General features: G+C 51.6%; 1 protein-coding gene across 1 annotated transcript; it reads right to left on the bottom strand.

Moving 5' to 3' along the window:
• Positions 1 to 1,513: 1,513 nt before the first annotated feature.
• On the bottom strand, positions 1,514 to 23,237 carry LOC137148238 (parathyroid hormone/parathyroid hormone-related peptide receptor-like). Its single transcript, XM_067540881.1, has 13 exons — positions 23,187 to 23,237; positions 15,275 to 15,380; positions 14,049 to 14,159; positions 13,205 to 13,329; positions 12,326 to 12,420; positions 11,651 to 11,837; positions 10,498 to 10,651; positions 10,077 to 10,137; positions 8,762 to 8,828; positions 5,113 to 5,207; positions 3,991 to 4,132; positions 2,938 to 2,979; positions 1,514 to 1,953 (listed from the first exon to the last, which is right to left on the bottom strand). The coding sequence occupies exons 1-13, from the start codon at positions 23,235 to 23,237 to the stop codon at positions 1,564 to 1,566; spliced, it is 1,626 nt and encodes a 541-aa protein (XP_067396982.1). The 3' UTR covers positions 1,514 to 1,563.
• Positions 23,238 to 24,237: the final 1,000 nt, after the last annotated feature.

A 24,237-nucleotide genomic window follows, 5' to 3' on the forward strand; every position in this document is an offset into this window, starting at 1 on the left:
CTGCTGTAGTGGAGGAAGGAATTACGCAGCATGAGCAGTTTTGCATTCTGGCCAATAACCATCCAATCCACTTGCCCGGGCAGGGTTTTGAGGACAGACGCAAGCCACACCAACCGAATTATTTATTAAGTTTCCAGCCTGCACAAGCGAGAGGGCAGGGGCCTCACCGAACAAGGTCTATTATTTCGGGCTGCTCCGAAGCTCAGGAGTCACACTGACGAGACATGACCGAGCCAGCGAGAGGAAAAGATGTCAAGGAGCGAATGCAAAGCGTGATGCTTACTGCGCCTCTCTAGTGCCTGGGCCTTCGGAATATGAGCAGGTTCATGCCAGTGGAGAGCTCTGGGGGGTGAGAACATCTTCCCCTGGCTGGGACACATCATTGTCTCCTGCCTAGCCTCCCCCACTAGTGTTTGGAGCAGATTCTGGCAGGAGAAACTTGCAGAAGAAGATGGTCAGACAGCTTCATGGCAAGGGGAAAGGTGTTGGTTGGAGCACCTATTTCACTCCAACACTCAGCACCCCTCATAAGGAGCCAACGTTAATTTGGTTCGGCGATCCCTGCAGGCGGTAACGGAAGTAACGTCTGGATTCTCTTGGGAATGTGTAGCAACTTGAGGGTATGTTCACTGGAGTACCAGGGCGCCAGGCATCATGTCCCCCATGGGAGAATTTTCCCACCAGCTGACATAGCAGTTACCAATGCTGACTCCCCAGGGGCACAAGGCAAAGGTGTCATCCAGGGGCCAGGAGCCCACCCCCCACAGCTATATTCTTGGCCACGCTATCTGCCGTGCTCACAGAATTAAGAACCGGCCTTGCTGTCACTCTGCAAGGAAGGAAAGTGCTTTGATGGCCTTAGATCCTAGCCATGTGTGTGTAACGGTGCACAGCTCCCTATTTACAGCCACTGATCAGCAGACACGGGGGAGACAGGTGCCAGTTGGGGAACGGGAACTCAGAACTTTAGTGTGGAAAAGCACAGATCTTCACCGGTCAACAAAAGAGGCAAGCTGGAGGGCCCCAGGCCATGAGCCCTTCCATCACTTTGCACCCTGCGTCAGCCTTGTTTGCTGATGCCCCTCATGGGTTCCAAAACTCAGTTACGCAGCCACGAAGCGACAGGGCCGTAAGAGTCCTCGGCTTTAAGAATGAGCCCAGATGGATGACAATCCCGGACTGCCGACACACAACCTGCTATCACCGCCAGCCAGCTGCACACACACACAGACTGGGACGTGACCCAGGCACCTCCACAAGCTCATTCATAGGCTTGGAGCTGTTCAAGTGAAGGATCTTCCCTTTCAGACCAGCTAGAGAGATGGTCTTAGGAGCTGCCACCCCCATGAAGTCCTGTCCATCACAGCACGGGAAGCTAAGAACAAGGAATGGTCAGTAGACAAGGAGTCCAGAGTCATTTAGCTTCAGCTGCCGTCCTTCCCCTTCCCCCACTCTCCACATCAGCCTGGAACAAGCCCAAGGCAGCACCATCCCCTGTAGCGACGGAGCCAATTTCTTTCCAGACCCCTCTGGAGGGCCTGGTTGGAGACCTGCTTGCTCACTTCACAGCATGGTCTCCACCTCTTTGCTCAGGCTGGCACGGCTTAGACCCAGGCCTGGGGAACACATGAAGTCCTTGGTGTTCTCCCCGGGGGCCTTCTGGGAAATCTCTTGGGTGGGGGAAGGCAAAGAGTTGTCGGAAGCGGAGGAGCTCAGGATATGCCCCAGCCGGCTGGCGTGTGGGGCCAGCGGCAGCAGCCGGAGCTTGGCGCTCTGCTGCATCCCTGCCCCCGCCGAGCCCCGTCCGGCCACGCTCAGGCTGACACTGTTGGTGGTGTGTGACGCGAGCCCGCCGTAATAGCAGCTCCCGCCCGTGCTGGCCACTCGCGCTTTCTGCTTGAAGTCCAGCGCCAGGCTTCTCCGGAAACGGGCTTTCTTAATCTCCGCCTGCACCTGAGGGAGAGAGCCGGCCTGTCAGGGCACGGCAGCGGAGCAAGACAACCACACAGGCAGTGCCAGACACCAGGCCCTCTTGGCGCACACCTCACAGCCCCCGAGGCCGAGGAGAGAGATGGCAGTAGGATTCCAGTGGGGTTGGGTGGGGGAAGGGGACGTTTCCCTCTAGTTCTCATCCCGTCCCAGCCAGCTCCTCCATCTATGCTCCATCCATCCTTTGGCCTTCCCATCCCGTCTATATGGTGGAAGCGGGGTTACTCTGAGGATCTCCCCTGCATAGTGGTGACCCAGGAGCAGGCTGGCCAGCTGACTCAGCAAGCTAGCGAGGAGCACCCAGTCCAGGCCTGCGCCCCACACCAGTCCCTTCTTGGCTCTGCTTTAGGGATCGCTGGGCCAGCAAACAGCAGGCAACCAGGCTCCATGGAAAACTGCAAGGTGCTGAGCAAGCCCAAGGAGTTGCCTGTCCCCATCACCCGTTGGTTTTGGTTCAAAGCAGGTACTCAGCCCCTGCCTGGCCCACACCTGGAGAGCTCTGTGTGGGCCCAGGCTCACTCCCATTGATGACAATGGGCACAGGATCGGGGCCCGGGTGAACGCAGGAATGTTTTCCAGCCGGGCAGCAGGTCTGGTGTGTCCGTTCTGACGGAGCGTGAATTTCATGCAGCTGGATGGCGCCAGGTTAATGGCCCAGGGGACTAGACCTCTTCTCCCATAGACTGGGCCAAGTTATTTCAGAGTCAAAGGCTTTTCAGTCTGTTCCTAAAAAGGAGTCCCACAAGGCAGAGGGGAAGTGAGCTGCCTCCCCCAGGAACAGCCCCAGAGAAAGTTTCTGGCCTGGGTCCCCTTGGGTTAGCAGAGTGGCCTTGATCTGCGCTTCCTGCAGCCCAGGCTGAGCTCCCCCATAGGGTAACAGGATCAGAAAGGCACCCAGGTACCTATCAGAGCCAGGAACAGGCTGCAGGGCTCAGCCGTCTCACTTACCTCCCCATTGCAAAAGCAGTAGACAAAAGCCACAAAGAAGCCCTGCCGAGAGACCAAGAGAGAGAGAGAGAGAGATTTCACCTGCGGGTGCTGGAAACAGAAACTCCCAACATGTCCCCAGTGCCCCTCCCTCCCTGGCAGGTCAGGAGAGCTCAGGGCTCCAGGCACCTTGGCCCCATTTGTATTTGTCTTATGCACATCCCCCTCTTCCATTCCCCTGGGACAACTGCCCCACTCAGACAATAGAGAAACCTGCCTTTCTCCCCATGCCAGGACCAGCCCTTCCACAGGCAGCCTCTATGCAGGGCAGCTGCAGCCAGTTTCTGTAGTGCATGTCCCAGGAGGGGGCTTGGGCACAGGCTGATTGGCCCTTTAAGGAGTAATGGGGCCAGCCCCACCTGTGGCTCACTCAGCCCTCCTTCCCGGGTGGGGACAATCAATGCAAGCCACATGATGGGCAGGTCACGTGCTTAACTCAGTCCAGGGCTGGAGAGGAAAGGGAAGCCTCCAGCAATGCACAGAAAGATGGGAGGGCTGGACGTCCAAGGAGGTAGTGTGGAGAGGCTGAACGAGGGCTGCAGCCAGCCTGCGTTGTCAGCACAGACCCTAGGAGCAGGGCCGTGGGACCTCTGAATCAAGGGGAGAAGAAGGGTTGGATCTGAGCAGCTTGAGTCACTGCAAGAGACCCTGCAAAGGGGAAAACTTAGTCTAAACGTTCTGGTCTGGGAAGTGCTCTGCCAAGTGCTAGAAGAGGAGCTGAGGGCAGCACACCTCCAGGTCTGTGTTGTGCCATAGGGAGATGCCCTGAGATGCCCCTCAGTCACAGGTGCCAGGAGAAGCACCGGACAAAAGTGCCCCTAAGCCATGAGCACATGGGAAGCAAAGGCGCATTGCAGAGTCCCTCAGAACATACGTACCCAGCCTACTTCTGCCAAGGTCCCGCCTAGGACATACGGACCTTCTGCCTTGGGGCCAGCACTGGACCGTGCAGGGAGAGGAAAGCTGGGTGAAGGCAGAGAGCTATCCAGGAAGTGCAGCCCCAGGCAGACATACCTGTGAGGAGTTGAACAGCATCTCGTAATGCATCTGTATTTGCCACAGGACCCCGGAGACTTCAGTGTAGGGCATTGCCATAAACACCATGTAATGGACCCCAAAGAGTGGCGTCAGCACCAGGGTGGACTTCAGCAGCTTCCTGAAAGGAAAACCCATTCTGCAGGTTTGTCTGCAGGCTCTCTCCCTAACCCTCTGTCCTCCGCTTTCCAACCACCACCTAGGATTGCGCTTACAATACCCTGGATAAAACAGTAACAACCTCACATTTCTAGAACACTTTTCCTCCCCAAACATAGCAGCTGATTAAGGATGTGCAGCAGCAGCAGACAACAGTTTAGGCCAAGAAAGGAAGTGAATCCTGTCTCCAGATGAAACTGCAGGGGATGGGGTTAGAAAAAACCAAGGCTGATGCTCTGGGATATTTAATGCCCGTGAGTGTTCACCATCTGTTTTATGGCACTGTGCCCCCAGCAAACTGAGGCACAGGGTCAGTGCTGACTCAGAGGAAAGCAAGAACTAGCACCACTGGGTTTTTCCTTGCAGCCTCCCATTGCTTACTTATCTTGGGAGAGGTGCTGAGCTAGCTGCACCTCCAGCGGATGTGGGTTTATCTGGAGCAAAATAATAAGCTTTTGGCTGCAATAATCGGGGATGTGACATTTGCTACCCCAAAAAGTTACAAAGCACCTCGTTCTTCAGGGGAAAGCCGATTTGCTGTGGGGGCTGGGAAAGATTCCCTCCACCCTGTGCTCTGAATAACAATGTTGCTCAAGGGGCTGAATGAGCATTTCCCCCGCCTACTCCTGAGGCCTCATCTACTGACCGGTGCTGGAGGCTGACTGCTACAAGGCAGTGGGAGAGATTCTGTTCTTGCCTCTGCCATTTGCCAGCTGGGTGACCGTGCCCAAGTCACTTTCCCTCTGTAGGCTGGGGAATAGTGATCCTGACCTCCTTTATAAAGCCCTTGGAGATCCATGCATGGGACGTGCCGTGTTAAGAGCTGGCTATCATTGTTATTTATTTCCTCTACTGCACCGGATTCGGGGCTGAGATGCTATTTACACCAAAGCAGAAGGTTCCTCTCTGCTAGTCTATCGGCAGCTGCATGGTACCACTCACCTGTACTGTTGCCGAGGGTCTAGCGTCCCCGTGTTTGTCTCCCAGAGCTTCGATGCCAGAACCCTCACGATGTTGAGGAAGAGGAAGAAATTCACCTGCCGACACACCCACAATCACCTTAGGAGCCACACACGCAGAGTGTGGCCAGCGAAGGGCTTGTCCATGTAGGGAAATTGACCAGTGGCAAATAACTATGCTGGTATAGCTGTTAAAGAATGAGTGTTCCCATGGGCAGCTAGTCCAGAACAGCCATAGCGCTTTAAATTCAGATCCTCTCCACTTCCAGAATATGTTCCCTGTGTAGACAAGCCCCAAGTGATCTCCTCTAGCTAAGGACTGCTCATAAATGTGTTCGGTGGTATGTCTATTGGGACACTGACCAGATAAAATTAAGGCCTGATTCTCCACTGCCCTATACGTACACCAGTGCGGCGGGAACGCTACTGAAGCAGAATGGTGGTTTTTCACACTCCCTGTGCATCAGTGTGACTGTACAAACACAGGGCAACAAAGAACCAGGCCACAATGATTTTGAAAATGAACTCTGTGGCTGGCTGGCTAATAACCCTCCCGATGATTAGCGCTGAAAATGAGCCTCGTTTGAGAGTCTTGCTCTCCACGCAGCTGACAGAACCCTCAAGCAGCCACCAGTCAGTTCTGATTCTGGCTCCGTTCGCACACGCTGTTGGGTTTGGGTTTCCAGTGCTGCAGGGGAAGCTTTCTTCTGTTATGACAGCTGCAGTGGGCACAGGAACCAGCAAACAGAGCTGGAAATAGGGGAGTTTGAGTGGGCCTTAGGGGCAGTGGGTGAGAATTGTGGAGTTGGTTTTGTTTCGGGGTTTTTTTGTTGGCTTTTTCCCCCTTCAGTTTGCAGGAGCTGGTACTGGGAGGTGTACTGAGATCAGCTGACCCTAATTAGGGGTGGGATTTCCCTAATTAGAGGCCCTATAAAGGCAGCCACTCAATCAGGCAGTGGCACAGCTGCAGCAGCACAAGAGCCAGCAAACAGCTGGAAACGGGAGTTTGGGGAGGGAGTGGTATTGTTGTGGTGCTCGTGAGGGGTTGCTTTGGTGGGTCTTTGTTTTTGTGTCTCTCACTGACAGGAACTAGAGGGAAAGGCTATGACAGACACAGAGGCGGCAGTGGTAGTCACTCAAGCAGTGGAAGAGATAATGAAGGTGAGGGGATGTGGAAGCTGTGGGATGTACATGATCCTGGAGGGGGTACCTCAAAAGAGCTTCGTTTGTATGAAGTGCCGCCTCCTGGAGCTGATGGAGGAGAAGATTCGAGGGGTGGAGATGCAGGTGGAAACTGGTTGAATTTAGAAGGGGGTTCGAGCAGATGATGGAGCAAAGGCATGAGGAGGCTGAAGGGAAAACCCAGACCTGCAGATGGAAGCAGGACCAACGAACTCAGAGGGGAGAATGCGGGGTGAGGAAAGTGGCCAGTGGAAGCATGTGACTGCGAGAACCTGGCTAGTGAGGGAGAAATAGAGCTCTGAAAGAGGTTTGCGGAGTTGGAAAATGAGGAAGGGGCACAGCCGGCGGTTGCTGAAGGTGGGAGGGCAAGGAAGAAGAGAAGAGCAGTTAGTCCTGTACAAAGAGTGGATGAGCCAAAGGAGATACCACCAAATCAGAGCCCCAGGAGGATACAGGAACGGTTGCAGAGGATTGCAAAGGAGAATCGTAGACGAGACGACGTGCAGCCATAAAGAACGGGATAGGCCGGAGAATTGCACCGTTACCAGGAAAAGCAGGTCTACGTGATCGGTGACTCCCTGCTGAGAAGAACAGACAGGCCTGTAACCAGAGCTGATCCAGAGAACAGAAGGGTGTGCTGTCTGCCGGGTGCTAAGATACGGGATGTGCACCTGAGGCTGAAGAGGATCCTAACGGGAGCGGGAAAGAATCCACTGATTGTCCTTCATGTGGGTACAAATGATGTCGCTAGATTCTCACTGGAACGTATCAAAGGCGACTATACCAGACTCTATCAGGCTGGGATAGTCTTTGGTGGGATTCTGCCTGTCCCTAGAGGGGGACAACAAAGGCGTGACAAGATTCTGGTGATCACCAGATGGCTCAGGTAATGGTGCTATGAGGAGGGCTTGGGATGTATGGACCGAGGACTAGATGATCATATTGGTCCCTTCTGACCTTAGGGTCTATGAGTCTGTGTATTGCAGTCGTTCCTAGGAGCCCCAGTCCTGGTCCAGGGCCCCACTGTGTTGGGGAAATGTTTATAAATATGGTTTTGGTACCCTCCCCTCAGACTGATCCAATGGACTCCATTTTGAATTGTGGAATCCATCTTGAGTTGGCAGGATGGTGATGTGTGGCAGGATGCCAAGGCCTAATAGTCTGCCTAGAGATGGGGTAAAAAGGCGGGGAGCCTGGCCCTTTGAGTGCCGGGTGCAAAGCACTGGGGCCATGTGCATAATGTGAGGGCCAGGTGCACCACTCAGCAAGGCGGGAAAAATCCTGGCCGGGGATTGGCTGTGAGAGACCCGAACCGAAGTGATTTAAGGCAGCAAGTGCAGGGGCTGCCCATCTGAGTGGCCGTGTGGTGAGGGTGTCGTTGTGTTTTGCGCGGGCTTCAAAGACCAGGCCGAGAAGCAGACGACTGCGGACCTGGAGCTGAAGCAGGCGTCTGACCAGATCGAGGTCAGCACTCCTTGGGTGGAGCGAAGCAATAACGTGAATATAGACCAGAGACTGAGGGGTCCAAGGGGTTGTGTTATTGGTATTGGGCCTGGGGTTTATCCCCACAGTTCATCCTTAACTCCAGTGTTTTATGTAAATGTTTAGTCCATTGGTTGTCCTCTCAATTGTTATCTGATTTGATTGAACACCGGCGTGGTTTTCAGTTAGTCCCCGGTGATAGATCCGGAAGTCAGGGCAAACGAATCTTTTCCCGTAACAACTGTGCTAGGTGCTGTACAAACACACAACAAAAAGACAATTCCTGCCCCTTTTCTTTTTTAAATTGCGTTCTTTCAAAACTTCCCTCTTTTCTTAAGCTCATGAAAATACGTCTATGAAAGTTGTTGGTTACGAAGCCTGTGTGTGTGGCTTGGAGCACTACACAGTGACTCTTTCAAGTATAAATGACACTGTGATAAGAGTTCTCTCCTGCTGAGTAAGCCTGTACTATGCACAACTTGCAATCACGAGAGAGTGGGACACCTGCCCATTAAATGGGCTCAGTCCTGCTAGGGGTGATGGGCTCCAGGCCTCATTCAGCAAGTGTATGATTAAGGGCCAGCTTTAGAAAGGTCTCTGCATCCCTCTGCAAGCCTAAATAAGTGGGGGTGTACAAAAGTCCCCAAGCAGGTTAGGTGCCTATCTATATCTTTACATGTATATTTGAGACTGGAAGGTCCAGATCCTCAAAGGTATTTAGGAGCCTAATTCATATTGATTTCAGTGGGAATTAAGCTCCTATGTATTTCTGCAAATCTGGCCCTACATGTTTGTTGAATCAGGCGACAGTGATCAGCACCTCTCAGGATTGAGCCCTATATGAGATGAAAAAGTACACTGCTGCCTAGATACTATGGAGAGGAGATTAGTCTGTTTCTATATCTACTGAATCCAGATGGCGTTTTTAGGTGACTGAGATCAGGACACGTCTGCTGGAGAATTCTTACCACGATGGCTGCTAAGATAGGGACTTGATAAATCCACTTCATATTCCCAGCGCTGAGGTCCCAGCATCTGAGGAGACCAGTAAGAAATGCTTTGGAGAAACCTGAAATAAGGGGTGAGGAAAATAGCCGGTTGATGGCTTCCCCCCTTTTGCATCTTGGAACAACCCTAGGCGGGAGGAAGGCTGGTCCTACCCCCCTCCCATATATGCACCCCAAAACATAACCAATGAGTCACATATGTCACTTGAAAGTCAATAAAATTCAGATCCTGGGTCTGATCTCTCCCATGGCCAAGCTTTGCTCTGCACACTGCAGGAAAGAGAAGTGGGCTTTTTCAGAATAATACTGCTTTGTATCAGTGACCTGTCTTCATTATTTACTCCCACACCAATCTGCCATCTGCAAACGCTACCAGCAAGTAGGTTGTATTTTCTAGCAGATCACTCATGGAATTAGTCAATGGCGTTGGGCCCAGAACCAATCTTTGTGGGACCCCACTAGAAACACTCCCACCCATTGATGATTTCCCATGAACAATTACGGTGTGAATCTATGTTAGCTGCTTTCTAATAGATTTAATGTGGGCCATATTGACTTTGTATAGTGCTAATTTTTTATCAGACTGTTGTGCTGTACATTGTCAAATGCTTTATAAAAGACTATTACACCAACCTTTATTAATCAAACTTGTAATCTCAGCGAACAATGAACATGATATTTGACAAGGCCTATTCCACAAAATCATGTTGATTGGCTTTAATTCTTTAGTGACTGATTTACATATCACTTGTTCCATTGTTCGGCCCATGATCAATGTCAGGCAAATCACCCTATATTTAACTTCTGTAAATTTTAGTACAATTTCTTCCAGTAATCTGGATTTTTCCCAGTTTTTTTAATAAGTAATTTGAAAATTAACATCAGAGTTCCGTGGAACATCTTGGCCAGCTCTGTTTTAAAAATTCTTGGGTACAAGGTATCTAGATCTGCTTACTTTAAAATGTTTTAATGTTTTAATGTTAAATTAATGTTAAATTAATGTTAAATTAAAATGTTTTAATGTTTAATTTTGGTAGATGCCTTTTGTTTATACTTTTAGCTTCCCTTATCAATTGCCTTCATTTTTAAAAATCTGATACATATACATTCTAAACTCCCTTGCCTCCTTGAAGGCCTCAGTCTAGCAATCTGGTGATTTGGGTTGCCTGTAGATTGCAATCACCCAATTCAGTAGGATCACACAGAGAGATTTGCACTGCAGACCAATTCTCACCCTCCCACATGGTCCTTTGGAAAAAACATCAAACCTACGTACTGTGTATCCGCCAGGGAGGCCCTGACACTGGCCCAAACAGACACAAATACAGCAGGGAGACCTGGAGGGAAACAGAACAGGCAGTATGGTTGAAGCATTAGGTTTTCAAAATAAACTAATGCCAGAAAGTTAGGCACCCCACTGCCCACTCCTAGTTGGAATCAGAACTACTGCCCTGCATGACATATGCCCTGTACTGCTTAGAACTAATCGATTCTCCTTTAGGGCTTGTCTACGCGGAGACTTAGTATGTGTCAAGCAGGGATGTGACTCTACAGAGCATTGTCTTGCAGAGCGCTGATTGGCTGTGTGGACCCTGCTACCAGGCAGTACACATTTCATAGTGCTCATTGATGCACTGAGATGACCAGTCAGCCTGGCAGGGAGCTGTGCTTTTGGTGGGAGTGATGTCTGCGCTTACCCCAGCCGATGATGGTGAGGGCCCACAGGTAGTTCTTGTTGGAGAGGAAGGCCATGAAGATCAAGCTGTGCAGGTAGAGCCCCTCCACCAGAATCCAGTAGTGGTTGGTAGCCAGGAAATAAAGGAAAAGTGTCACAACCACCTTGCAGCCCACCTGTGGCCATAGAAAAATGGGAACCACATCAGGGCCACAGATACCGCTACAGGTTCCCTCCCACCCCCTGGGAGATTTGGGCCATGACCCTAGACAGGGAGGCCCTCTGGCTACTCTTCTGTAGGTCCTGCCTGACAGCAGATACTCTGGCTGTGACCTCTGACCTGTCTGCATCAGACAGTGGGTCTCCTGCCCACAAGGGAGGAAGTTGTCAGGCGGGAACAGGAGACGTTCCCACCCACTAAGACGTTGGAGGGAGAGGGGCCGGCAGGTGCCCAGTCTTGTGAAATAGCATGCAGTCCAGCAACTAAAGGGTCATCTGAGCTCAGTCATGTAGCTCAGGGCTTTATTGGAACAACGTGTATGTGCTCTGTTCCTCCGAGCTGGAAACACGAGGGCCAACTTGTATATTTATTGCTCCTTCCCCCACAACCCCTCAACAGCTACTGGGAGCCTTTTAGTTTATATCATCATGGCACTGGCTTCACTGAGAGAAACAGTGGGCAGCTGTACTGATCTGCATTCTCCTTGGAAGAGCCTGCATCTCTCTGCTACGTTGCCTCCCTGGGAGAGATTGTCCCGCTGCCCCTCGCCTCTTTACATACACTGCTTCAATGGTGCACAGGGGTGGCCAAGGCACTGCAAAGGGCTGGGGAGAAATTCCCTCTGGTTCAGGCAAAGTGTAGGGCAGTAACAGGTGTTCCTAGATTGTCCCCCCACGAGCCCATAATGACACAAGCCAGGTAAAGCTGCCGTAAATTAGAGCGACCCCAGAGGCTGCTCTAATTTGTAGTGGGGGCTGCACAGGCAGAATCTGGACAGCTCAGAAGTAGCTTAAAGCCCTCTCTCCCGCTCTCTTCTTGGGCTGTGGCTTCCCCGAATCGGTTCCCTCCCATCTCTTTTTACTGCACCCAGGCTCCTCACTCCCTTTTCCCTCCCCTTTTTTCCCTGGGTGCTTGAGATAAATTGAGAGGGAAGATGACTCTTTCAGCTACTTGCCAGCTGGGTCCGGTGTCCCACAAAGGGGCCCAATTCACCCTTTAAATCATCAGCTCGCATCTTCTCCAGCTCCTCGGGCAGCGAGCCGGAGTAAAGCACCACGTCCTTCACGAAGATGCTCGCGGCCCGGCAGATGAAGGAGGCAAAGAGGTGAATGTGGATGTAGTTCCGTGTGCAGTGCAGGCGCCTGCATGCAGTGACAAACAGCCACCAGTCATCAATGTGTCAATTACAAACATCTGCCTGTCCTCTGAACACAGCACGACCAGCTGAGGAAATGACCCATTCGCCAGGAGGCTCAGTGCACTTGGGGGGTGTGGAGTGGGGTCAGAACCAAGGTTTTGGGGCTCACCCTTTACAAATATAGGCTCCATTTATTGGATCTAGATTGAGCTTTGCATGCCAAGCCCCCTGAGAGCAGAGCTCTTTGGATCTGAGGTTCCGGCCCAGCTCTGTGAGAAATGCAGAATAAAACGGATCCGGGCGTTTCTGGACCTTGGGAAATGGTCTGTGGATAGGCCTGAGACCTGAGCCACCGTTTGGCCTTGGCTTTCTTTGGTCTAATCTGGTTGCCCATCCTTGTTGACTGGTCACCCTGCGCGGGGCTCTCTGGGAACGCTGGGTGGGTGCAGGGGGGTAGAGATGAAAGGGAAGTGGTCAATTCCGCCTCCTTACTTGAAGTAGCAGAGGATGCACACGGCAACGATGAGGGAGGCCAGGGAGATGGAGTAGCCGATGGTATACATCACGTGCAGGCGGTCAAACACCTCCTGGAAGGGAAGGACACAGGATGGTCCCTGGTGGCCCGGTGCTCGCAGCTGCTCCATACTAAGCAGAGCAGGACACGCAGAGCCCTAACATACCCTACCAGCTTGGCCAACGGAGATGACCACCAGGGGAGACCAACCTGGCACGTCTTCCGGCCCCGGAAAGGTGGCTTCTAGCCAAGGCTGGCTCAGCCCATGGGAGGAGGCTCCCGCTCAGCTCCCGTGGGGGTCCACCACAGGGGGAGGTCCTCATCTGCCTCAGAGGGCAGGACTGCTACCTACAGCTCATAGGCTCTCAGACCTGGAGCTGTGGCTGCGTTGAGGAGCAGGATGCACACACAGCCAAGCGGCGTGCCAGGGTGCTGAGTCAGCTCTGGCATCTGGCCAGCGGGGGCCAGACACAACAAGCCCGCTGGCCACCCAGCCCCTCCCCTCCCCAAACTACTGAAGGGGAGGGAATCAAAACCAGAGGTTGGGGGAAGGAAGCAGAGGGGCAGAGAGTAGTGGGTGGGGTGGAATCAGCAAGCTGCTCCCTTTCGGTTGTTGCTGGAGGAAGATGAGCAAATAAAAGCTCCTAGCAGCGCACGGGAGAAGGTGGCAGGTGCATTGAATCGGCGTGTGAAGCGCGCAGGGCTCGGTGCAGGGGCTGTCATCGCCTCTATCCCCCTACAGCAGAAGGGCGCTTTGCGGCCAGCAGTCGTCCTGCTCTCAGGAGCTTCCCCAGGCTCCAGCAGCGTCTCTCCTCGGCTACCTGAACCCACGCCCCTGCCCTCTGGCTGTGCGTCACCTTCTCTCGGGTGCGGCGCTCAGGGGTGAGAAACTCGGTGCATTCCGTGTAGTTAGCCCACGTCTTGTTGACGTTGCGCGCTAGCTCCCAATTCCCATAGGCATCACAGCGTCTGTAGGCACGGCCTGAAAGTAGGGACAGGGTCAGGGCAGCTGGACCACCGAGAAAGCCCGACACGTCAAGCCATTGCAAAGCAACTCATAGGACTGGAAGGGACCTCAGCAGGTCATCTAGTCCAGTCCCCTGCACTCAAGGCAGGACTACGCAATGACTAGATCCTTCCCGACGGTGTGTGTCTAACCTGCTCTTAAAAACCTCCAACGACGGAGATTCCACAACCTCTCTAGGCAATTTGTTCCAGCGCTTAACCACCCTGACAGTTAGACGGTTTGCCTAATGTCCAGTCTACACCCCCCTTGCTGCAATTTAAGCCCATTGCTTCTTGTCCTAGCCGCAGAAGTTAACAAGAACAATTTTTCACCCTCCTCTTTGTAACAACTGTCTACTACAACAACAACTGACCACATACAACTTGCCATGCTGGACTAGTCCGCTGGAGCATCTGGCCCAGCATCTTGCCTCCAGCAGGGGTTAGTGCTTGAAGTTTATACACACCAGGTCAGTACCTTGCACCAGCAGTTAACTAAGTGGTCTGAGCTTTTCTTCAGCTGAGCTAGGTTGTGCTCATCACAGTGGTATCAGAGCAGCTTATCTGGGATGTTCGTAGGGGCAGAATGTGAGTGATCTGAGCTGCTCTCTCTGAGACTTGTTTGAAAACCATCAATTGAACTTGCAAAGCCGGAGAGCCAAAGCTGGGGCAGCGAGGGACATTTTCCACGTGTACCTTTGTGGTTGAAGTCGTAGATGTACTCCGGGCACGGGACCGACACCTGTCGGCTTGGGGAGCTCTCAGGCCAGCAGATAATTCCATCCCATTCCGGTAAGCAGCTGGCATCTAGCCAATAAGCAAAGACTCGGCTCATTATCGGTATCATGATTATTTCACATTGATGTTGCCTGCAATGGCCACCAGCAGCTTGGGCCCCATTGTGCCAGGCGCTGGACAATCATCATGCAATGGAGCAATCCCTGCTCCAAAGGGCTTGCGGGCTAACTAGCTAAGATGTAACAGGCAGACGAGGCAAACAAGCAGGCTGGGGTGGGGTGGAGAAGACAGGGTAACAAATCAATATAATGCAGTTCTTAGCTGTTCAGTAGCAGAAATCCCAGCTCACCTCCTGCCTGCCCCTGAGCAGGCTGTACTTTACTAGTTAGTTTTGCATTAATACGGCTGTGAGAAAGATCCAAGAGTCCAACCAGCCTTGCTCTCCAGAGCCAACTGACCAGATACAACTTGCCATGCTGGACTAGTCCGCTGGAGCATCTGGCCCAGCATCTTGCCTCCAGCAGGGGTTAGTGCTTGAAGTTTATACGACAGGTCCTTGCACCAGGAGTTAATTCACTTGGCTAACTCTACCCTCCACATGCTACTGCCCTGGGCACTGGGTGCTCGCGACCACCTCACTAGAAATGACCCAGCCCAGGACACTTCTAGATGCTGTAAGGTTTTTGTGCAGAAACACTGGTTCCTAGGCAATTACTGCCGGCCGGGGCATCACAGCACATCTGCTTACAAGCGTCTCGCTCCAGAGAGGGAAAGGCCCCACCAGGACTCCCCTTTGGAGAGGTTTGTTTAACGTATATAAACATGGCATCCTAAGTGGTGATTTCAGGATGAGGACGGCAAGCTGAAGATGGCAAACCTGGCATTGTTATTTATTTGTATTAGCGTAGTGGCTAAGAGCCCCAACTGCATTGTGCCAGGCGCTGTACGAAAACAGAACAAAAAGATGATCCCTGCCCCAAAGAACCTGCAGTCTGAAGGATCTGACCTAGTGGACACTGAAGGCAATGGCACTTCAGAGGGCGCTGAGCGAAGCCCCAGGGGAGAAATTCGGCCTTCAACAGAAGTTTTGCCATTGACCTCAGTGGAGACAGGCTTGACTCTGCATGGTTTAACCAGCTCTTTCAGCACTGACTGAACACAAAGGACACAAACTGGGATGGTACCTTTGATTTTCTCCAGCTGGGCTTTTATGTGTGTTTGACATTTCTCCTTTGCTTCAGCCAGCAGATAAATCTGTTCTTCCTTAGTCAGGACGTCGTCTGTGTCAACCTGCTGAGGCAAAAACAAAGCGATGGGGGCTGCAATCATTGTGTTACTACAGAGAGGTTTGCAGCATGGCTAGTCCAGGCTTTCCAGGGGCTGGTCTACGCTACCGAGCGAGGTCAACGCAAGGCAGCTTACATCGATCTAACTCTGGAAGTGTCGACACGAACATTTCGCTCCCACCGACGGTAGCTGCCCCGCAACGCCGACTCAACAACTCCATCTCCACGGGCGGTGCAGAGTCATGGGCGATGTAGTGAGGGCGACACGGTGTTGCTTGTGTCGACTGTTACTGGCGGTCAGGAACCATCCCCCAGTGCCCCACACTGACAGAGCAAGCGCTCCTGGTGAGGGTTTGTAGTGCCGACACAAGGGCAGATTCTCACTAGCGATGTAATTACCGTGGCCGCAGAATGCCTAGGAGTCCCTGTCCCCATTTTTCCCTCTTGCTATCTGGTCGCCCGAAATGAGAGAGAGAGAATGTGAAGCAGAGTTACAGGTCCCACCAACCACGCTGACCGGGGCAGTGCTCACAGCCCCCTTGCAGATCCCATGGCAGAGACATCAGCACCGTGCAAAGCCATCTGGCCTCCTGAGTGAAAACCTTCATACGGCTGCCTCCAGCCTGCTCTGAAACGCCATCCACCCGCTGTGCAGGGTCAGGCAGCCCCGCCACCCCTGCGGGGGCTCTGGCCTTTCTAACAAAGACTTCGATTGTGCTCTGGTCTTACTCCACCAGGCAGGGCAGCAAGCCCTCTAGGCCCCCTAGCTCAGCCTACCCAGATCTTGGGACTAGGTTTGAGGCAGAGAGCGGCCCTGCTTTCTGGATAATCCTCCCTGGGACCATGGAGTGGGGTGGGGTGCAACACATTCAAGGGCTGTGGTATCTTATTTCCACCCCAGGACCAGAAGGGAGCAGGCCAGGGACTGTAACTTAGCAGCATAACTCCTTCCGGACGCTGCTCCTGGGGCAGAGCAGTTAAGCAAGGCACCTTACTCCCAAAGAAATTAACATTAAGATAACAGACTCCAGCCCAGGCCTTCTCCCTAGGCGTGGCTGTTTATAGGGTTCCTCTCCCCCCAGACAGCTCAGCCCATATCCTATCCTGCACCCACCTTCCTCATACTGGGCTGGGGTAATGAGTCGCCTGCCTCAGAGAGTCAGCAGAGCCTGTTGAACATCTCATAGCAGGAGCAATCCCAGCTGCTAATGAAGTGGGGTCATGGATTAACATTAAGAGCCCTTTGTTACTCTAGTCTAAGAGATCCAACCAGCCGTTGTCACTCAGTATCACCCATCTCATTTACACAACTCCCCTGACTTTACCTCTGCCTCCCAATCCAACCAGCAATAACACAGGCAAAGGCCAGAAGAACCCATTACTGGGATGTTATTATTGGAACTTGATCTCTTGACTCAGATATGGGCTTTTATAAACATTTAGCCTCGCGCTTCCCTCTGGGGGTCTCTGTTTCGTTGCACTGTGCTGTGTAAAACAGCATCATCCCTGCTTGGTTTTAAATAGGCCACCGTTCAATTTCCCCTGCGAACGCCCTGCGGGGCTGGACTAAGTAACATGCATCAGGACCTGAGCAAGAGCCAGGCAATAAAGCCTGGAGAAAACGGAAATGTTCAAGAGAAAAGGTAACTGAAATGAAGCTGCAACAGCCAAGATGAGACACAGCAGTTGTAAGAACCACGGCCAGGCCAGGCGCTGCAGGTACGAATGATTTGTGATGGTGTCAGCTAGCCTTGGGCTGGACCTGGGGAAGGGGATATGCACGTGTTGCACTGGTCTGGTTCTCATCATTTCTCCTGCAGAACTGGCAGGAAATGGATGAACAAGCAGAGATAGGGGAGGCAGCAGCGCTAGGCCTGCAATCAAGGAGCAGACATAGAGAGTGGCAACTAAATCTGGGCAGGGAACAGTGGAGCGTGAGAAGCCCAGGAAATACCAGGTGGCCGCTTTAATGGGGCTCCAAGGGGAGATGTTGCTGCATTTTTGAATTTCCCTCTCAATCAAGGCTGCCCCGATAAGCAAGGGGAATAAAAATGCTCCAAAGAGAGGTTTAGATATAAAAGGCTGAGCGCTTTCGAGGAGAACGCGGACCATCAGCTACGTGAGTGTGTGAGATCTGCAATCAGAAAGTCCTGCGCAAGGTGAATTCTGGCCAGGACAGAATGCAGGAAGTGAGTTGCAGCTCCAGCCAGCACAATGCAATCAAAGTGAAATAGACATAGCTTCCTCCCCACGCCGGGCGCCATCAGTGATTGAACAGTGGAGCTTCCATCTCCGGGAGGAGGGGTTCCATGGTGAGGGCAGCCGGCCCTGCCTCATCTGCTGAATCCAGCCCCATGGATCCCAGCAGAGGGGGTTGATCAAGATCGAGGGGAACATGCTGTGTCCGTGGCGCTCCCCTGTCTGAACCACCACCACCAACTGGGACCCCTAAGCAAAATCGTCCCTCCACTCCTGGGTAGAACTTAGCCCCTTGACTCTGTGAGAACAAAGGGCTTCCCTTAGAACTTCCCAATGCCCGCGCAAGGAGAGCCGGGTTACATTTTATTTGACTTTTAGTTATGTCCAACTCGTCACACTTCTGCTGAGCAAGGAAACGATCCGGAATGGAGTGTGGCCTAGCAGTTAGAGCAGGATTTGGTCACAGCTGACATAGACTGACCACGATTAATCCTGCTCTACTCTGAGCCCTACGAGGTGGCCAGCATCAAGTCATCTAATTCCAGTGCCCTGGGAATCGGGACGATTCCTGGGTTCTATTCCTGACTCCGCCACAGATTCTGCGCATGACCGTGGACAAGTCACGTCACAGGGTGGTGCTTGATTTTCCCCTGTGTAAGATGGGGGTGACCGTCCCAACAGCGCGAGGCTTTATGCAACAACGTTTGTAAATTGCTCGGAGCTCCTTGGATGCAAAGTGCAGGGGGTTCACATGAAACCCCAAAGTCCAGGCGGAGAACTGAGATGATTTCAGCGTCACCGCAACTCTCGGCAATGGGTCTGGGCTGTGGTGAGCAAAGCTCACTGTGAAATTCAGCTCCGTGTTCCTCCTTGCCTTGGCAGGGTTCTGTCTGTCCCAGATGGCCTCCTGCCAGCCCATCACGCTGCCAAGGTTTCTTAGCCCATATCGATATTAAGAGATTGTTTAATTGTCCTTATTTATGTAACAGCTGCACTAAGGACCCCTCTTTTCAAAGGGAGCAGACACAAGATAAGTGATTGCGTAGAGGGAGGAGAGAGTAAATAGCTCTTGAACAAGTACCAGAAGTGGATGTACTTAGTAATTAATCTCTGGCTATAAATTAGTCTATTCAGTAATAGCCTGAGGGAGGCAGAAGGAACAAAGTGTGCTAGCGTGTGCTCCCAGTTGCACATGTGTAAATCCAGCATGACCCCACTGAGGTCCATGGCATGGCATCAGAGTAATCGAGAGAAGAATTTTGCCCTGCGTTTTCCATTCGAGGTTGCCACAAAAATGTTTTCTTAGTCCCTCCTCACTGGCTCAAGGTCAGTCCTGGACTAATCACAGGTTTAAGGGCTGGTATCTTGAAGCTCATCATCCCTAGAAACATCATCTTATTCTAGGCTTTCCAGTAGTAGTAGCTCGTCCTGCCTGGTGCCATGGGATTTTTAATGATCACAGCCAGTCCAGATCTCGATTTTACCTCTAATCCCAAAGACATACTTCTGGCAGCAGGGCACCTCCTAGCAGCGTGCTGGCCCATTGATTCAGTATTACAAACCCTCAGATTATAAACTTTTGGAGCAGGGAAGGCATTTTACTCCAGATTTTAAAAAGCATCTGAGGTAGTGTGGTCTAGTGGATAGGGCACTGAGAGACCCGGACTCTGTTGCTGCTTGGCTACTGACCTGCTCCTTGGCAAGTCACTTCCCTTCTCTGTGCTTCAGTTCCCCCTCCGACCCTTTGTCTTGTCTATTTACACTGTAAACTCTGGGGAGGGGGTGGGACTATCTCACTATGTGTTCGTACAGCACCTAACACAGTGGAAGACCCTGATCTCAGTTAGGGTCTCTAGGTGCTACTGCAATATAAATAATAATAACTTCTAGCCCTATATAAATAATTAGCAATAATATTAACTTACAGGGGAAGCGTGCCACCATCTGAATCACTGATAGCATTCTATGGAACACCGGATTTTCTCTGGAGATCTCCAACCCCAAAATACTGACCAGGGCCAACTCTGCACAGGATGGAAAGTCGAGCAGGAGAGCTGCTCTGGCCTGATTTAACCTAGTCCTTTCCTCTCCTCGCTAACTGCCCATTCAGAAACATTTGCCAGTTCCATGTGGCATGTCGGGCTTCTGCACTAGCTGCTCCTTATTCATCCCTCCTCGCAAACTGTATTTTCTTTCCCAGGGACTGTAGAGCCTTTCGCCACATGACCAGCCACAATGACTCCCCCTGTAGATTTAATTTTTGACAACACCATGCTAGAGTTAACAGCCAGGGCTTCGCAAACAGAGATATAGCAAAGAAATGCACAGCACTGTGGAGAGGAGTTAGTCCTGCCCTGCTCAAGATCTTCCTTTGAATTATTACCCAGCTTTCTTCTGGCAAAGAATTTGGGTGTGAGGTGCTCTGGAGTTCATTCAGCTGCTTCTTGGTTGATTTCATTGGGTGTTATCGGGCTGTATAATAGCAGCAGGGCTGAAGTGGGGTAGAGCAGCAGGGCTGTGCTCTAATCCTGGTTGGGGTTTGGGAGTTCCCTTTTCATGAGACCTTGCACCCTGTTTTGGGGACTTTTCTGCCTGAAACGGCAGAAATCTCAAAGCTCAAACAATCTAGTGAAACATCTGCCACCTTGAAGGGAGGAAACCTTGTGAGATCAGCAGCGCTCACAGATTTCAGACATGGAAACGGGAAAAGAGGCAGGTCTGATCGAGAACCAACGTGGTGGGAACCAGTTTGGATCTGGGGATTAGAATCCAATAGCACCCAAGATAAAAGGGTTGGGGAGAATCTAACCCAGATGACTGCATTCCACCCCATTAAATTCCCTCTTTATTTCAGTGGGATACAGGGTTCTTCTTCCCTTCCTGTCCTAAACTGCTGTGTAATTGTGGTTGGGAGCTGTTAAACAGCTGCCATGTTCTACCCCCAGAGGTGGCTGCATTTCAGTGGCGAATGAACTGCTCCCCGTGTGCAGTCTGTAAAGTGCTTTAGGATGAATGATGCAGCAATAAGGATCTGACGCACAGGAGCACTGGTAAGAAATTTTAGTTCCTGGATAGAGTCACCTGCCGTGGGCTAAGGTTAAAACCCCAGACACATGCCAGGGTCAGCTCCCAACCACTAAGAGATTATCAGGCAGCATTTCTCAGGGATCATTTTGCAGATTCAGGGAGCATTAAAACTCCAGACTGCCCCATCTCAGCTGGAAAAAAATTAGGTCAGAATCACAGTAATTTCAAAGTACAACTGGACTTCTCCTATTATGCCCTCGAACTCATGTGTCTTGTGCTCTGGATCTAAAATACATTCACAGCTGAATGAAGCAATGAGCTCTGGGCCTTTCTGATTCTGAGGCTCCTTCCAGACCGTGAACTCTCTGCCCCTGGCTGTGTATGAGGAATGGGAAGCATTTTCAGTTCATGATATCACCGTGTCATCGAAAAAGCTTTTCGCAGCGACATGAGATTTTGCCTGTTTCCATCTGTCCCCATCACGCCTGGCACATTCGGCTGCCCATCTGCAGCTCTGCGCTCCAGCTAGCAACGGGGTGAGAAGTCACGGGAGAGAGGAGGTGATGGATCCTCCCAGCAGGAGCAAAGGAACCCAGAGACCTGCAATTACATCCCACCGAGCACAGCTGGTGCCAGGGTTTGCGCTGCCCCAGGCATGCGTCTGAGGAGGGGGCAATCAATACCTCAGTGTATGCACATACGCTTCCGCTGACTGGTCATTTCACGTCTCTTAATGAGGTCACGTCCCAACAGCTTTCAGCAGTGAAAGAAGGGTGGTCTACTGACTAAGACATGAGACTGGACTGCGGGAGAGCTGGGTTAGATATCCTGCTCTGCCATAGCTACCCTGTGTATCTTTGGGCAAGTCACTTAATCCGTGCCTCAGTTTCCCTGGCTGTAGAACTGGCGTAGACAATACTTCCTCCCACCCTTTGCCTGTTTCATCTATTTACATTGTAATCTCTTTGGGACTGGGACTGTCTCTTAATATACTAGATGTGCTGCGCCTAGTGCTATGGGGACCTGATCTAGGCTGGGACCTCCAGATATTCCTAGAATGGAATATCCAAGTCGATCCCTTCCCAGGCTCAACTTTTCCCAGAATGGAATTTTGCCCTGAGACGATCTCAAAGGTTTTCATACAATGGAGCCCACCAGTGGAACGACTGTCTTGTGGACACCTCTCGCTTACCATCCCAGAACAGCTCTGTGACAACAGCGATTGCTTCCATGAGAAAGCAACAGCAGGAAATGATCAGAGGGTATCCTTAGCCTCTTTGACTGCAATTTAGCAACTGGAAGCAAGGAGGATCCAGCATCATGTGACCAGCCAGCTGTTCCTGGAAAACTAGAACTGCTTCTGGGCCCTAGCCCAGGGATCCATGCCCTCAAAGGTGTCTTCACAGAGAGCAGGGCCTACCCTTGATGGATGTGACAGGGGTGCCAAAAATTAACAGTCAGGTTTTGGGGGAAAATGATAGTTTTAAAAACATCAGTTTTATTTTATTGCTAGATATTTTTGTCATGGAAACAACCTTTATGGGCTTTCCGACTGGACTTTTCAAAGGAGTCGAAGGCTTTAGAAATGATTTGCCAGTTGGCTATGCCAACAAACCCTCCTCGTGCAGACACATCTTACGCTTGTAAAAGAGTTCTTTGCCAGTATAGTTTATACCAGTTCCCCAAACAAACCCAGCTATGTCAACAAAAGCACTTTTTTGCTGTCTAACTGCACCTACATGTGGCTTTTGCCACAGCTACATCAGTTTTGGGGGGGTGGTTTTTTTTCACACTTCTAACTGACCGAACTATGCCGGCAAAACTTTTAAGTGTAGAACAGACCTAAAGGAGTTAGGATCCAGCTTCCATTGAAATTCCGTGAGATTTGAACGTCTTAACTCTCTTAGGGCTTGTCTAAACACGAGTTATACAGGAAGAGCTATTCTGGAATAACTCCAAATGTGGACATGCTTATTCTTGACCAACAGTGTTCTTGTCTGAATTACCTTCATCCTTTTTGGAAGTGGATTAAGCTAAACTGGGGTTCCAGGAAAAAGAGTGCACATACCTGGAGTTATTCCAGAATAGCTGTTCTTTAAACTCACACCCTTACCTTAGTCCGGATTAACCTTCATGGACAGACGAGCCCTGAGTCACCTTTAAAGCTGCCAACCTGAACTGCTAACCCTCTTTCCCCACTACTTCTGTTCAGCAGTAAACTCATTTCTCTCTTGCCCTTATTAAACACCCCTACCGTGTTTCTCAGGAACTCATCACACTCATGCAAGCTGGAGCAGTGCTAGATTCAAGCTAGCATGGGTACTTCTGTGCAAACTGCAAGTCACCCGCCCCAGTTGTAATGTAGACGTAGTCTCACTGACTTCAACTCAAGCTGTTAATCAAGGGCAGTTGTTTGTTCTGTGTTTGTACAGCACCTAGCGCAATGGGATCCTGGTCTGTGAGTAGGGCTCTCGGGGGCTACCGTAACATAAATAATAATAAGCTACATTACAAGCCGAGCTGCCGAGCACACCTTTGTCCCGAAGGAAGGACAGACACCGAGAGCACGGCAGAGCGGACTTACCAAAGCACGGATGGAGCTCAGAAGAGAGCAGCAGAGGAGAGTCGCCACCATGCTGCTCATGTGGGCCACCTCTGCCATGGTCCCCAAAGCCGGCTGTAGGCAGGCCAGCTTAGGTGCAGCGGGAAGGGAGCGCCCAGCCCCTGGCAATGGTCATCGACTCAGCCCAAATCACTCCCAGAGAGCTGCTGGCATTGAGAGGAAAGAGCGTCTTCTTGCCTTGAAGCAAATTCTCCCCCTGACTGCCCTGGGGTTCCCCAAGAGACGCAGGCTTAAACCAAACCAGAAATCGTACAGCCAGTCCGTCTGTACGATGCTGCTCTCGGCGCGCCGGCTTCCAGCTGCACGGGTAATTACCAAACACGGGGGGCTTCTCCCTCCCCCCACCACCATGCACACTTCTTTCTATTTGGTCTCTTTGTCTCTCCTGTTCTAACCGGCCCTGGGAGCGTTTGCAGAGACACTGCTGCTCCTTGTTCCCGGCCAGATCTGGACGGCAGAGGTTTATTGGCTTAGCCCTAGGTGCTAAAATCCTGTCCACTCAAGGAAGATTCCCCCTCCCTTTGCAGCAACTTCTCCCACCGCCTGGTTGGTCATTTTTCAGCTGTCAACATTTCCCGCACTGCTCGCCCATCTCCAGCTCCCAAACGGGTCTCCCCAAAAGCAGCAGCCAAGGGAAAGGTGGGGGGGAAAGGGGGAAGCGGCAGCAGGAAGCAGCTTGGATAGGGAACCAGAGGAAAAGAGCCTTTGGGCATCTCCACTTAGTTGCTCCCACGGTGGGCTGGGTTTGGGGCAGATGCTTGTTTAATCTGTTGAATTCTCTCCACCCTTTCTAGGGTGTGATGGGTAGCAGAGAGACACACTGTCACGTGTGTGCGTGGACTTGCACTGGGAGCCGATCGATATGTCACCAGTGAACACACACAGGGCTTTCGTGCTGGGGCGGCGTAAATGACTGGACAGGTACGTCGTCGTCACTTAGCTCCCTTGTCTGTTCTTTTCTGAATGAAGTTTTTTGCTTAGGGAATTTCCCAGATTATTACTAGCTGTACTG

Source organism: Emydura macquarii, unplaced genomic scaffold, assembly GCF_026122565.2.
Source record: "Emydura macquarii macquarii isolate MOO-44397 ecotype Brisbane River unplaced genomic scaffold, CSIRO-AGI_Emac_v2 contig_629, whole genome shotgun sequence".
Taxonomy (NCBI): domain Eukaryota; kingdom Metazoa; phylum Chordata; order Testudines; family Chelidae; genus Emydura; species Emydura macquarii.

Bases quoted from the DNA above. Each gene is read 5' to 3' on its own strand.
- LOC137148238 (XM_067540881.1), bottom strand. From the start codon at position 23,237: ATGGTGGCGACTCTCCTCTGCTGCTCTCTTCTGAGCTCCATCCGTGCT. The intron at 10,652-11,650 runs GCAAGTAGCTGA...CTATGGCCACAG, and splicing joins TGGGACACCGGACCCAGCTG to GTGGGCTGCAAGGTGGTTGT. The intron at 1,954-2,937 runs GTAAGTGAGACG...TCTCTCCCTCAG, and splicing joins ACTGCTTTTGCAATGGGGAG to GTGCAGGCGGAGATTAAGAA.